This window comes from Alosa sapidissima, chromosome 16 (genome assembly GCF_018492685.1).
Source record: "Alosa sapidissima isolate fAloSap1 chromosome 16, fAloSap1.pri, whole genome shotgun sequence".
Lineage (NCBI taxonomy): Eukaryota > Metazoa > Chordata > Actinopteri > Clupeiformes > Clupeidae > Alosa > Alosa sapidissima.
In genome coordinates this window covers 27,203,648-27,218,339 of record NC_055972.1, presented here as the reverse complement: position 1 = coordinate 27,218,339, position 14,692 = coordinate 27,203,648, and the positions used below count along the sequence as shown (strand labels likewise).

At 42.1% G+C, this 14,692-nt stretch overlaps 1 protein-coding gene across 4 annotated transcripts in view; it reads right to left on the bottom strand.

Moving 5' to 3' along the window:
• anapc1 (anaphase promoting complex subunit 1) overlaps positions 1–13,225 on the bottom strand; it is a 112,128-nt gene extending 98,903 nt beyond the window's left edge. The window contains exons 1-16 of one of the 4 annotated variants that reach the window (XR_006023401.1): positions 12,992–13,224; positions 12,168–12,404; positions 11,879–12,040; positions 11,731–11,773; positions 11,527–11,627; positions 9,825–9,910; positions 8,804–8,877; positions 8,163–8,308; positions 7,125–7,336; positions 6,452–6,661; positions 6,002–6,097; positions 5,322–5,412; positions 4,205–4,270; positions 3,774–3,911; positions 2,662–2,805; positions 1,984–2,044 (exon numbers count right to left, since the gene is read on the bottom strand). Coding sequence is in view for 3 of the 4 variants with exons in the window: in XM_042066284.1 (XP_041922218.1) it covers positions 1,984–2,044; positions 2,662–2,805; positions 3,774–3,911; positions 4,205–4,270; positions 5,322–5,412; positions 6,002–6,097; positions 6,452–6,661; positions 7,125–7,336; positions 8,163–8,308; positions 8,804–8,877; positions 9,825–9,910; positions 11,527–11,627; positions 11,731–11,773; positions 11,879–12,040; positions 12,168–12,380 (1,843 nt within the window). In the remaining variant the exon portion in view is untranslated. Of the gene's footprint in view, positions 1–1,983; positions 2,045–2,661; positions 2,806–3,773; positions 3,912–4,204; positions 4,271–5,321; positions 5,413–6,001; positions 6,098–6,451; positions 6,662–7,124; positions 7,337–8,162; positions 8,309–8,803; positions 8,878–9,824; positions 9,911–11,526; positions 11,628–11,730; positions 11,774–11,878; positions 12,041–12,167; positions 12,405–12,741; positions 12,881–12,991 lie in introns of those variants that run through there. The other 3 variants (XM_042066284.1, XM_042066283.1, XM_042066282.1) reach the window with 3 other exon arrangements.
• Between the last annotated feature and the right edge of the window lie 1,467 nt (positions 13,226–14,692).

Genomic DNA, 14,692 nt, shown 5'->3' with positions numbered 1-14,692 from the left:
AATATGCATATTTCAAATAGTCATATTTCATGTGCGCAAGTACACACACACACACAGAGTCTACTTGTGCAACAATGCACATGTAAAAGGCCCTTGCTACAAAACTGAAGTTGAATTCCAGGTAATCAACAGCATGGGCTTGCTCAGTGTAATGAGATCGCCTTGGGCGCTGTTCTGGCTGAGCACCATTAGGCTCGCCATCTTAACGCGGCGTTCAGCAACCTTAGCCTTCTCTAGTGGCTCCCTTGCTTTGTCTAAAAATGGGAATGAATGGAAAGAATAATTTTTTTAAAATTTGAAAAAATTAGTATTATTATTAAGCTTTTAGCCATTCTTACATTATCAATTTGTGAAAATACATAGCCTATACACAGAGTAAAATGTGTAAAAACCACATACATTTCAGTTATTTATCAACTAAAGTCACTTCTTTGCACCCCAAGTTAGCAATGGTGTCAAGATCCCAAAAAAGGTCATTCACAACTGGATTAGCACACTGTCTGATCTTGCAGCGAGGGGGCAAACACATCAAAAGACATCTCCAAAAGTAGGTCATTCACAGAGCGCAGATCTCCATGTAGACCAAATGCTATGTCATGCAACATAGCGAAAGTTTAAGTTGCCCCGCGCCTCGAAATGGCTGCAAAATTTAATGGATTCTTCCTTAGCTCATCCTACAGCTTTTCCGACAACTTTCATGAAAATAGTGTTGGCAGTTGAGTGTACTCCTTAGGGAAACAAAGAAATAATCTAGAAGGTAACACTGTATTTGAACACTTGGCAGAAATGTCAAGGTCATTACGTGCTTACATAGCCAGCAAGGTAGATGCTTATAATAAATGTAATTGTTCTGATTATTATTTTGGTAAGGTATGAGAGACATTGGAATGAGAACCATTTAGAATCAACCTAAAGACACAGCGGGGAACACTCCTCAACTTGTTTCATTGGCTTACGTTCTGACTAGAGGTCTGCAAAGGACTGTTTTTTACAGTCCCGCGCCCGCCCACTCCCGCAATAATGTGTCATTTTTTGTCTCGCTCCCGCCCGCATCTGTAACATGAAGACTGTCAGATGTCTGATTTAAGTTTCTTGGTTCTGAATGTAGGCTAGGCTACCTTTCTTTACAAAGACACTTGACTAAACACTGAAGTAGCCTAGTGGTGCCCTCTTCCTCTGTCATGCTTTCAATTTCGAGTTGTGACAGGGAGCAGCAGGAAACAATTGAAAGCACGTAAACGACTAGGCTAGGCCCCTCCATCAGTTGGGCTTAAAGCCTGTTTAATGCTGCCTAACAAGAACATCCAGCTCAAATATACTTATGTACACTACAATATTATTTCCATTTAATTTTACGCACATATTTAATTTGCAGGAAATTATCTGTTTCTCCCGCACCCGCGAACACACCCCTCTCATTCCGCCCGCTCCTGCAAAGAGCATCCAAAACTTGCATCTAAAGGACACAAATATTTTGGCAGCCCCAGAGATTTTTTTATCATTACCGGTATTTCTGGTAAAAATAAAATACGCTCTTTTGAAAGGAAATGTTGCCAACTCCTGATTTAGTGGGTATACCAGAGCTCATCTGTCCGAACGATAAACATTCCAGCCAACCCACATGATGTCTCGCGATCACAGGAGGGATGGGTATAATGTCAACAACCTTACTACAGAATGACAGACTGAATCTTCTAACAGGACTTATTTTTCGCCAAAAAGGAAGCGCAGCAGCAGCAGTAGCAGCATGGCCATGCTTGGGTAGAAACGACGATGGTGGGGGTTGTTGAGAGGGATGCAATTTTTTACGTTATCCCTCTGCAACCACTCGAGCTCTCGTCAGAGGCTGTGAGGGCTGAGCTGGCAGCTGTGATTCAAGTGCGTCGTCACTAACGATGACAGCAAACGCAGAAGTGTGCAGAGGGAGGCAGGTTGGGCTTCGTGGCCGTATGTGGTGGTCTCGTGTGTCTGCCATCAACTCACCGAGCTCCGATGTCGCTATCTCGGGAATGGTTATCCTCTGCATTGAGCCATTGCTCAGCTCCTGAAACAGACAGGGAGACGGATCAAACCGGTGCACTCAAGCATTTCACACAAACAGGGAGAACAACAACAACAGTGATCCGATGCATTAAGGACTCAAAACAAAACATGTTTCCAGGCATTCAGCCTCTAGGCTTTTAAACGGTCCTTTTAAAAGGTAGCTCCGTCATACAAAACGATTTGGGCAGGTGAGAGATTGAAAGGTCTCCCAGCAGGAAAACATGTCACAGTGATGTTGACATCTAGGGGCCTGTGGGCAGGTATGGCAGCCCAGAGATCTGGAGCCTTATTGACCCTTGTCTGCACACTGACAGACCTTCAAACTGGTTTCTGATGAGATATTGGTCCTTCTTTTTATTTCTTGTCCTCAAAAATGTCAAGTAGTCTTCAAGTAGTAGCAATAAGACACACAACAGGGGAAATTACCGGGTGTGGTCTACACAATGCCTCCAGCCACACACACACACAAGGGTATAGACACAAACACACTATACTGTATATAGATATATCCAAACATGTTCCCACACAGAAAAATAAAAAAAGAGACACACACACACACACACACACACACACACTTTCTCTCTCTCCCTCTCTCTCACACACACACACACGGCTCACCAGAGTAACTCTGCTGCTGACGGAGTCTCGGAGTGTGTGCACGTGGGGCACGGTTTGCTGGAAGTTGAAGTCTTCCACCCAGGATGTCTCGTGGTGCTTGACTGCGCCCATCCCGTCGGCCACAGGAGAGGGCATCACACCAATCTGAACCCAGACAGAGGAAGGGGCAACAGAACAGAACAGGGGCAAAGTCAGAGACAGTCAGACATCTATTAACCTCACTGACACACATCCGACAATGAATCTCATTTACCTGCATGAGGTAAAGCCATAAGCCAGTGCCCTATAAAATACCCAAATGCATGCCTTCATGGTGTAGACACGGTAATGGTTATGGCATTTCTATTAAAGGTTAATAGTTTCTGCTTTTGTACATCATGCTCTTATGACATTTACATGTTCTATTTTTTTAAATGTTTAATCAATGACTCATTTCAGCTACAGTGTTTACTTTACTACATCCTGTGATTAAGCATCACTTTGATCCATCCACTGGCCAAAGTGCATTAACTTATTTGATTCATAAGGAATAGCCAGGACTAATGTTATTATTGATCAAGCTTTAGTAATTACTGATTGTACCTTTCCAGGCTGAGCCATTCCTACAACTCTATTTAACTCCGAGACGAGCTGTCTGAAGACAGACTGACTCTGACAAGACTGTCCAAAATATCTTACTTAAGTCATTTTGAATGCCCCTGCTGTGCATAGCTTAAGCAGCTTTCAAATCAATGTGTCTGGCTTGAAGGGAGCATTTTTCACTGAAAGCACAGATCCTTTCACACATCTCCTATCCTACTCATTATAACTCTCACTGAGATTGTTATTGCTATGGTATTTAGCAGACGCTTTTATCTCAAACGACTTACACAATTAACAATATCAGCAAACATTACAATAACATTAAGAGCATCAATTATAGCAAAACAAACCAGATTTTAAAATAACCTCATAATAATAACAACACTGAATTAAATTAAAAAAAACACATCTACTACTACTAGCAATATTATTATTGCTGTTGTTCATGTCAATCAATAATATCAATAATAATAATCATCGCAATCATCATCATCATCACGTCCCCACATGAACCCCCTATGAGTGTGCACCTCCTCCAGGTTGCTGAGGTGTCTGACGGTGGACTTGGCCGGGGTGCTGACACTGTCCATGGAGCTGCAGTGATGCGGCAGGCAGCTGATCACGCTGAGCGACGGCGGCAGCAGGCCCGGCACAAACACCTTACTGACCTTCAGCCAGAAGGAAATGCCAATCAATCATTAATCAATCTAATCAATAGAATACATTACAGTTTAAACTACCAAAATCAAAGCTCCACGCAAAACAATTCTGTTACGACTGAATTACATAATGAACTTGACACTACACGTCGGCGTAACTTAACTCACCCAAAAAAACAAGATGACTGGGTAGTATGATTATTTTTTTTGAGAGCAATCATGTGATTCTAGCCCAAGGGATGTCTCATGGACAGATCAAGCTGTTAAGGTCAGTAATAGCTGGTGATTAAGTGATTGTTTACCCGTGTAACTCCAGTGTATAAGACCAGGCTCCCGTTGACCTCGAGGACAAGCATGCAGTCACGGTCCTGAGGAGAGGAAACTTGTTAATTAACGTGACAACCGGTAACTGGGAGACAGCCAGGAAGAGAGCAGGAAGCAGAGCAGGATATAGCATTGACCATTTTGTGGTTAATAACACAGGAGAATTAAAGGATTACAAAATGTGTTTGTATTATTAACATAAATCCCTCCAAATTGATTTCCGACCACCCGTTTTACCAAAGGGCCCACCCATGTTAAGCTATTTATGACCTGTGCAGTGACAGAATTAAAGTGGAGATACGCCTTATGTCAATCTGTGCTTTGGCACACCAAACGTGTGTGTTAATAAATCAAAATTGAAGGAATAACTTAATATGAATACACGGAATACATGACACAAACAGCTAAAGGAGGAATTTGGGTGTTTATTGTGTGTGTGGAACTGTGTGTTCGGTTAAGATTTTTTCTGTCAGAGAGAGAGAGAAGAGAAATGCAGAAAATGTTTTGTTTTCCTACAAAGGTCTGCAGGGCCTTTGTCATAATAATGTAATATTTGTCAAGGCTTTTCCATTTGGATACACAAAAGGCCTCGTGCGCCTAAATCTAAGCACTTGAAGCCATGTTTAAGGCAATGTGCGTTGCAAAAGGCATGGCGAACGAAGCAAAGAAATGTGAGTGAGATGACTCATCCCCATGCCTGTTCACTGCAGACATGCCAACACACACTCACACACACACACACACGCACACACACACACACACACACACACACACACACACACACACACACACACGAGTAGAAATGCTACAGCACACGGCTGCGTGCACACATCCAACAGAACACTATTCTGGAGCAGAGACAGCCGTGGGTGCATTTACAGGGTACACTCAAAATAGTGTAATGTGTTAAAATAATTCACAGTCATTTCACAAAGGCCTTTATGAATGAAGAGGTGTATGTAATGAATGGAGGTGTAATGAAGAGGTGTAAAAATATGTATAAAGAGAGACTGATTTACCAAGACCAATTCTACTTCAAAATCTGTCAAGGTGGAGTTATCAATGGAAGGACATTTGTTCACGCCTTGGCTTTACCTGCAAAGGTGCAGCATTCTTGGCTGGGATACTGGACACGGACACAAAGAGGAGTTGGGGTGGATGGTTACTTTCTAGGAATTTCACACATCTACAAAAAAAAACAAAAAAAAAACATCACATTAGGAATGACACAAATGTCATTAGGGAACACAGGGGTCCACGTCCAAGAATGAACTCAACGAAGGTGACACATCTGTCATATCTGTGGCATCAAAAATTCACCATCATAAAGTCCTGCATAAAGGCCTTCACACCAAAGAAAGTTAATTGTTCAAATGACCTTTAGAGGGGTAGACTAGTGGTCACCCAAGGAGGTATGGGAAAAAAAGGAAGAAAGTTTTAATTGAATTTCTGATACTGCAGTCATGGCAGATGAGGACAGAATTCTATATTAAGCTCCATTACAGCTTTGTCAGCATCAAATAAATGTCTTAATTCATCTGCAAGTAGGCGAGTGGTTTTAACTGTACTATATTAAACGCCGGAAAATGAGTTAAAATAAAATATTTAATTCAACACTATGTGATGCAGCAATGCTCAGCCTACACCCTGAGGCTGAGCCTTTAATTAAAAAATTAAGGCTTGTGCCAAAGTGTTTCACTCCAGAGAAGAGGCCCTTGGAGACAGAGAGAGCTGTTGTAGATGGTGACGGTTGTGATGTCCAGCGAGATGCTCACCTGAGCTCTTGATGAGACTCCACCAGGAAACACAGGTATTTGTTCTCACACAGGTCTGAGGTGATAAACACTTTAGATGTCTGGCAACTCTTGTCCCTATCAAAAGAAAAGTGCACTCAAATCAAAATGTGCCCCAAACTGTCAAACTTTTCCAGTAAAAATGTATGACCAAGTGAAGCAATGACTGCAAGCTCTCCCAACAATCATTTTTTATATACATGTTGAGCAAATTGATATGGGAATTTCATAATGGTTTAGTTCCAGTGGCAAAACAATATTGGTCCTGAGTCACCCAAACCCTTTTCCTCTTTCTGTGATCACAAAAGCATGAATGCAATGGGATTGCTCTATAAGTGAGAGTGTGTGTGTGTGTGTGTGTGTGTGTGTGCATGAGTTTGTGTGTGTGCATGTGTTTGCACTTCAGTGTGTGTGTGTGCACAGCTGACAGACCTGTGTGAGGTGGAAGTCTCACTCCACAGCTGCTCGATGCACAGGTCCGGGATGATGGGCTCTCTCTCAGGTAACAGTGCCGACTCGTTCATGGTGCTGTTGGGTGAGGCCAGCAGGCTGTGCCCGCGGGGCGACGGTGAGTGGCACGACACGTTGAATCGCTGGGCATTGCAGAAGGATGGCGCAGCTATGCCGGGGTTGTGGGAACGGCTAAAGACCACAGGGAATATGTTTGAATACGTTCAGAACAGCACAAAACATATGGTGGTGCATCAAATGTCTGCGCTATGATGATTTGTAACAACTTGAAGGAATGACTTTCACTCCAACTGTTCTACCTTTGCGAAAAGGCTTTTGATGTGAACGTAAAACATTTCTCTATTTAGACTAGTTCAGAGTATAAGTCGGGTTTCCATCGCAGGAACTTACATGGTTTACGCCTCATACATGTCTCACACCACTGCATAAGCCACCCAGCAGTTTCAGGGCCGCTGAAAAGTACCTACCCCTGAGCAGGGACTAATTTCACCCCTGCAAAAAGTTCCTGAAAGTGATCATACAGGAGCGGTTCCTACGGTGGGGACTAACAAAGAGGTGAAACCCCTAAAAACTGTCTCCAAGTTCCTACAGTGGAAAACGGACCAATATTGGTCAGCAGTGGCCATCAGCTTACCTGAGGGCGGCCATGTTGGATATCCCAGGGGAGTGGGCACGGGAGTGCAGACTGGGAGAGGCCGCCAGGCGGCTCTGGTTGTGCAGGGTATGGCAGTGAAGTGGCGAGGCGGGCGAGTCCAGGGGGGAGACGTTGCGCAGGTGTGCGCCCAGGAAGCTGGCAGCACCTGTTCCTGGTCCGGGTTCCGGGCACTTCAGCAGCACTGACTGCTCCTGCCACACACAGGGTCAGAGGTCAAGGGGTCAGAGGGCAAAAGTCAGAGTGACCGTGATGACAACTCACCCTTCTTCCAGAGACAGACTGAGCCAAACTGAATACATATCCAGACATTGGTGAACCGATGTTCTAAAGAATCTTTGATACAGATTTTATATACTGTATATTTCCAACTATCAAATGACAAGGGAAAGCAGAGAGAAAGAAAGAAACTGACAAATAAACAATAACGGAAAGAAAGACAGAAAAACACTGACAGATAAGCAAAGAGAGAAAGACAGAAAAAGAGAGACAGCATGACCAGAGCAGTACAGGAACTACTGCGGGTAGAGAAGCTAACATGCACATGTAGAGTACCACAGAGGTACAGGAACTACTGCGGCTAGTGAAGCTAACATGCACATGTAGAGTACCACAGAGGTACAGGAACTACTGCGGCTAGTGAAGCTAACATGCACATGTAGAGTACCACAGAGGTACAGGAACTACTGCGGCTAGTGAAGCTAACATGCACCACAGAGGTACAGGAACTACTGCGGCTAGTGAAGCTAACATGCACCACAGAGGTACAGGAACTACTGCGGCTAGTGAAGCTAACATGCACCACAGAGGTACAGGAACTACTGTGGCTAGTTAAGCTAACATGCACCCCAGAGGTACAGGAACTACGGCGGGTAGTGAAGCTAACGTGCACATGTAGAGTACCACAGAGGTACAGGAACTACTGAGGCTAGTGAAGCTAACATGTACCACAGAGGTACAGGAACTACTGTGGCTAGTGAAGCTAACGTGCACATGTAGAGTACCAGAGAGGCAACTTACCTCCACAGTGACTTTGCGCAGCAGCCACACAGTGTGCGTGCACTGCACTGTATCGTAGGTCATGATGATGGAGGGGTCGCAGGAGGTAAACACCACCCTCAGCATGCTGTCCGACACATACTGGATGCGAGGAAGGTCAAACAGGGCTGCAAATACAGGAAGCAAGTCTTCAGCCTCTCAGGGAATATCAACATTGACTTCATGCAGCACTGTGCAGATCTGGCGGAGTGTGATGCATGCTGAACTCAACGCAATGCAAATCCAGAATACATCACCTTCACAGAGCTGTATTTAGTCGACTGAGCCTAATATCATGCTATCAAAAAGACAGCTACAGTTAACACTGATGATTACATGAGCGAAGCCCTGAAATACTAGCATCAGGTAGGGCTAGGATATATGACCTAAAATACATTTAAATCATTTAACAGATTTAACTTGGAGACAATAAATCCATGATAGCTTTTCTTGTATTAGCAAGTTTTAAAATACTACTTTGATAAATTACTTGGGGATAGTAAATGTCTGTATAATATCCTGATCTGTTTAAAGGTCTCAAAAATATTATGAAACCCTGGTATGTCATTTCTAATGAACATAACTGATAATGCAACATGGACTAAGCTTCAGTGCCGTACTACCTGTTGACCTGCACACCAGGGGAGCAATCTCATCCAGAGGATGCAGCATACTGAAGAGAGAGGGGAGAGGCTCCCTGGGAACAGAGGAGAGGGAGAGTCAACTACTACACATAAACATTATACATCATCCATCTTCCAGAGATCTCATGGAATCAGCTTCACCGAGGACTGTGAAATTAATCGCAATCTATTGATTGATAGTCAATTCTGACTTTAAAAGATTATGGAAATAACATAATCGCAATATTATAAATATTTAGGTGCAGTCTGTTTTGCTACAAAGCTCTTGCTTTGTCTTTTCTTATTGACGGATTACAGTATATTAGTTATTACTAATTATATTCAAAATTCAATTTTAATTCCCTGTTAATTTTTAAGTTTAGAACGTTTCCAAAACCATTGAGTATTAATGTAAAATTATCGTAATGTCAGTAATGACCAAAATATCTACCCATCTTGACCCAGATGTTTCCTTTTAAATTTAACAGTAAATTCATTAGGTTTTTACATTGATGTAGAATGGATGTAAGTGATATTCTTCTCTGCAAAAAACCATCTGCTTCACATTATCACAACACTGAATCATCACTACCCTCCCCAAGGACTCTAAGTGGTTAATTATTTCCACTCTAGGTTTAACATGGAACCAGGCATCATTATGAATGCGGTTTCTAATTCTATAGGTTTTACAATGGTATGGCATTTCTGTATCATTATCAAAAGCAGGGGGTCTGTTAGACACTGCCTGATAAAAATAAATCAGTAGGGCCTAATTTATTTGGCGGGAAAAGTCCAAAGTCTGTAAGCAAGCTACATTCTTGTGCATGAAATACAGCTATCGTGTGCCATATGGGAGCATTTAGCACACGGTCATCAATGTTTGAGCTTCAATGTCTTGCCCATGACGTTAAACTTTCAAATAAGATTTTGTCTAGTTATTAAATCAGCTTTGGTTAGACTTAAGACTTTGCCCATCATTCAAATGAGGGCCCAGCATATGGCCAGGCCTCAGGTATCCTACCTGCTGGGAGGACTCATAGGAATATCAGAGGTGAGGTTTTTGCGCTCCAGCAGGAGGCCAAACATGGTGGGCCACAGCGTGGAGACCTGGAAGCAGACGAGGAGATGCCGTGAGGACCAGTTTTGAACCATTTCTCTAACCCCGTCATCTACCTAACCTTATCTACCCAAACATGACCCACACACTCAAACTTCATACTAGAAATGCCATGAGTGAAATAAGACTGCACCAGATGCACTGAGGACAAGTTTTTAAAAGAACACGCCAACTTCTTGGAAAACTAGCTCATTTGCCTTCTACCACAGAGGTAGATAAGAAGCTAAATACCCTTCTCTTCTCTGTGAGTAAAATAGCCCAGTCTGACACTGTTAGACCAGTTAACTTATAGCTCCCTTTTAACTGATCAAACCCACTTCCAGTGAACTAATGCCCAACCCCTGCCAGGCTCTACCCTCATCTATCCAAACATGACCCACACATTCAACCTCCATACAAGAACTGCTACGAGTGTAATGAAACTCTGACAATAGAAACACCAGAACCAGCACCATTATGTTTGTCGGAAAGTAGCTATTCCGATAACAAAACATGTTTTTGCATGTCACTTACTCTACAGACACTTATTTACCAAAACTCAGCGATTAGCAACACAGGAGAGCCACGTCATCGTGTGTTTACGCCAAAAACATTACACATGCCAGGATATCTAATTACTCTGTCCACGCCACACTGGCCCGGGCTCTCAGGGATCCCCTTCCTCAGATAGGAGTGGGCCAAATTACCCATTACAGCTGCTGGTAAAACGAAATGGACAGGTCCTGGAGAATATCAACCATGTAGCAAAACAAGGAGATTATGATTCACTCCCCATAATTATACCTCACTGTGGAATATAAAGACTCTGCAACAGATTGACTACCAAGGGAATTCCACATCAGTGATACACACAAGAAATCCAAATGCAGTAGCTCCTGCAATTATACTTTATTTTTCAAAGAAACAAAAGATACAAATTCTCATTGTATGTTTATTTTTAGGATGCATCCTAAAAATAAACAGAGGCACTCCCCACATAAACAGCTTTGGTGTACACGATTCTCCAAAAAACACTGACAGTGTCCACTGTTTTCACTAAAGCAGAGTTCAACATCCAATCGGAAAACATACAGGTGAATTGATTGATCTGTAGCCATATTATATTTTACAGAATTCAAGCATGCAGGAATATGCCTCTCCGACCTATTTTCATGATGGGCAAAACAGATTTCAGACACAGGCTTACAGGACAGGCCTAAACCTCAGCTTAAAGTGTAACTGGAGTAAAAACAACCTAGGGTCTATTTACGGTAGTTAACAAGTTCAAGCTTTTGATTGAGAGCACAATTACGTTTTTGGTGGAGTTTTGTGCAAGATCGTGAACACTGAATGAGCTTATAGTGAAAGCTAAAGGGGCAGCTAGCACATCAAAAAACAAACGCTATTTTATACCACCCTATTACAGACCCTAGGTTGTTTTCACTCCGGAGTTACGCTTTACCTTTTAAACCTTCTTTGGTAGGTGATTGGTGTGCAATGCATTTTCACACACCTGTAAAACCATTTCACTGTTCCCATTACTGTTTTCTTCATCATCATCATAACACTTAATTTCAATTCATGGATGCAAAAGGAATTTCATATGAGGAGATGGTGAATGACTTACCTGGAAAGGTAGGGGAGCAATGAAGTCTTTCCCACTCACACTGTGGACATTCACACACGTGTCCTGGGCAATGCAAACTGTATGCTCCACAATCTCCTTTGCTGGAAGCCATAAAGGAACAAACACATGAGCAGCTATAAGGCAAATGTACTGTAATATTTTACAGTTTAGTGACAAACAAAAACCTCACAAGAATGCACTTACAGGACTTTTTATTTTGTGGAACCCTGAAGTTGCACCACAAGGCCTGAAAAGATAAGTAAAATGTGCACCTATATCATTATTATCAACACATCACAAATCTGCAGTTCAGTAGATTCAGTTAAGATCATGACTAATGAGTATAAACTACCTGCTGCACTGTGCTGTCCACAGTAAATGCCTTGTAGACACAGGAGGCTTGGCCTTTGGTTCCACGGCTCCAGATAACCATGTTGCCAGCCACATAAAGCTCCTCCTCAAACTCAATTTCATCACCAGCGCCATCTGAACCCTTTCTAAGTTGCCAGGATTCCTGCCACACAGAGTTTTCAAGTTATGCTGATTTTGTTCAAAGTCCTGCCCATCATGTGTATGCTTGTTTTGTTCAAAGAGTAAAATTAAATCATGTCATTTAAATAAAGGGTGAAGTCAGCTCATACCTTCTCTCGCTCATGAAGAGTGACCTCTTGAAGGGACCCCACAAGCCCGGCCGCGCCATCTGAGGACCACAACTCAGACGCAGGCTGCAGCTGTCGCAGCTGGATGTTAACGGCGTTCGGGTGATTTTTGCAGTGCTCACGACCGAACGGGACAAACGACTGCAGTTCCCCAGCGGCTATCATTGTGGCTCTCTCTTCATAGACGTTCGACATGAGTTCCCGATATCAGCATTATTTCTGCAAAAGTTGAAACCAAATGTCAACAGCCTAGCCTAGTATCAATACGCATGCAATACCACAGGGCGCTATCTTACAGCATAACATTTAACGTTAGTTATCTGTTGACGACAAGCTAAACACTACTCACTCAAAATAGCTAAGAGTTAAAACTTGGATTAATAAAGTAATGTTAGACCAGGCTAGTCTAGTCAACTAACGTTTTTCAAACCATCGTTTGATATGTAACGTGCCTTGCTAGCTAGCAAAATGACAAACTCAGTTTACTCTAATGCTAAATGCAACGAATTCTAAATCCTGACAGGTCAGCATGTTACATGCTTTTGTTTCAATTTACCATTCTTCCTCAAAAACATGTTCACAAACTCTCCAGAACGCAGTTGATACAAGACAGGAACCTGTCAACTTCGCGCATGAATCTAACAAGTTAGCTAGCTAGCATAGTCAGCTAGCCTAGCTCTATGCGCGGGCGCATTCATTTTCACATGTTTGCGCTGATTGGGCATTAAGAATCAAGCTAACAAGCTAGCTAACAAGTAGCAGTGAAGCTAACACAGTGCTAGCTAGTGATGGGTTACCGGTCTAACCTGTTAATAACAAATTGTATGGCTCTTGGCTCGGAGTCCTCGTATTTTCTTTATATGATTCCGGTTTCTTTTATATGTTGCATTATTAAAAAATCGACATACGAACACAGAAAAGAGGGAACTCATCGATAATAAACACTCCTTTTCAAATGAACGCGGACATCTTGCTATCCCGTGAATCTCCTTCAGACTTCTCAGCCAATCATGAACGAGGCGAAGAAGGGTTGGGTTTGACGAATGCAGCAGAGGTTTTTCAGCAGGTCCACGTGAAGGTGAGATGCTACTGTGTAAGTGGGCTATTTGCAACTGGAGACGCATGTTTTTGTGGCCAAAGAGACACTTTGTTACTTTTTTTCTGAATGTAAAAGTTACACTTTATCATTGACTCACTGTATCTCACTGTCATTTGTCCTGCCCTCCACTTAGCCCCCCATACAACTAAAACACTTTCAATTCAATTTACCACACGTTGACATTTTGTTGGGTAGCCTAAGTCAGGCCACCTCAATCACACCAAGTCCCCAATAATGCCCCATATTGAATCAGACAAAAGGGTAATTCTGTGTCAGGTCAGGCAGAGAGTTCAAGAGGTTACCACAGGGCAATTTTTTTTGTAACATCCATCCAACGCCAATAAAATGTGATGGTGTGGGATGATGTGAATGATTACATGAAATTTGAGCATTTGCTATTTTTGGCTGAAGAATGTACATGAGAAAAAATGCACAAAAAATGAATGTTGTCATTCACATCATACAAATGCCAAGGCATTTCACTGGCGTTATGGATGTGACCAAAAGTCAATTTTCCATAGAATTGCCCCACACCATCTCAATTTTTCTCAGTTTGTCTACATGATGTCTCAAACTAAGACCTGTAAACAATGTTTTATTAAATTCCAATGTTTTTATTGTCATTGAGATGAAGAATCCCCTTTTCAAGAGAGACCTGGCAGCAGTCCAAGAGGAAAAGAGGAATGAGCTCAAATCCCTTGCTTTGTAGGGCTACTTTGAGATGTCATAGTTGAAGATTAACAACTGTTTCATTGGCAAAGGAAAAAGGCTTTTTTTTACAAAGTATTAGATACAGCAATAATTGTGTTGAAAAGTGACAATGGTGTTCATTTTGTTTCTCAGAATAAATTCACTCCTTTTGAAGGTTAGATTTTTTTTCATGGTTTTCATTGAGACCAAGATAAATGGTTTTACTCAACCTTAGCAGGGCTGTCAATAAATGTGGAGGTGCAACAAAAGATGAACATTAAATCAGAGCAAGTACAGTACATTTCAGAGCATACAAGAAAAATACAATGATCACTAATCAAAACATTTGAAGTTTGGATAGACTCAGACTCAATGGACTTAAAAATATCTTTAAAATCTTTAAAATCATTGGCATTGGCATTTATATGTCCTCAGCCACGCCTTTTGCCCACCATGAAGGGACCGTCCACCGAAGAGCAAGGTAACTCAAGTCAAAGAAACACTTAGTGAACAAATGTTTGTGTTGTACTGTATTTGCACTGTCAGTAGCTCAAGAGAAAAAATTGTATCAATTTAATTTGACTTTGTAAATTATAACTGATGTGATGTCAAAAAGATCAAAGGTAAGAACTTAATAACAATGTAATGTCAATATGCATATGGGGACCCTAAAATTTATCCGCACCTTTTAGACACTGACAACAAATTCCTTGCCCTC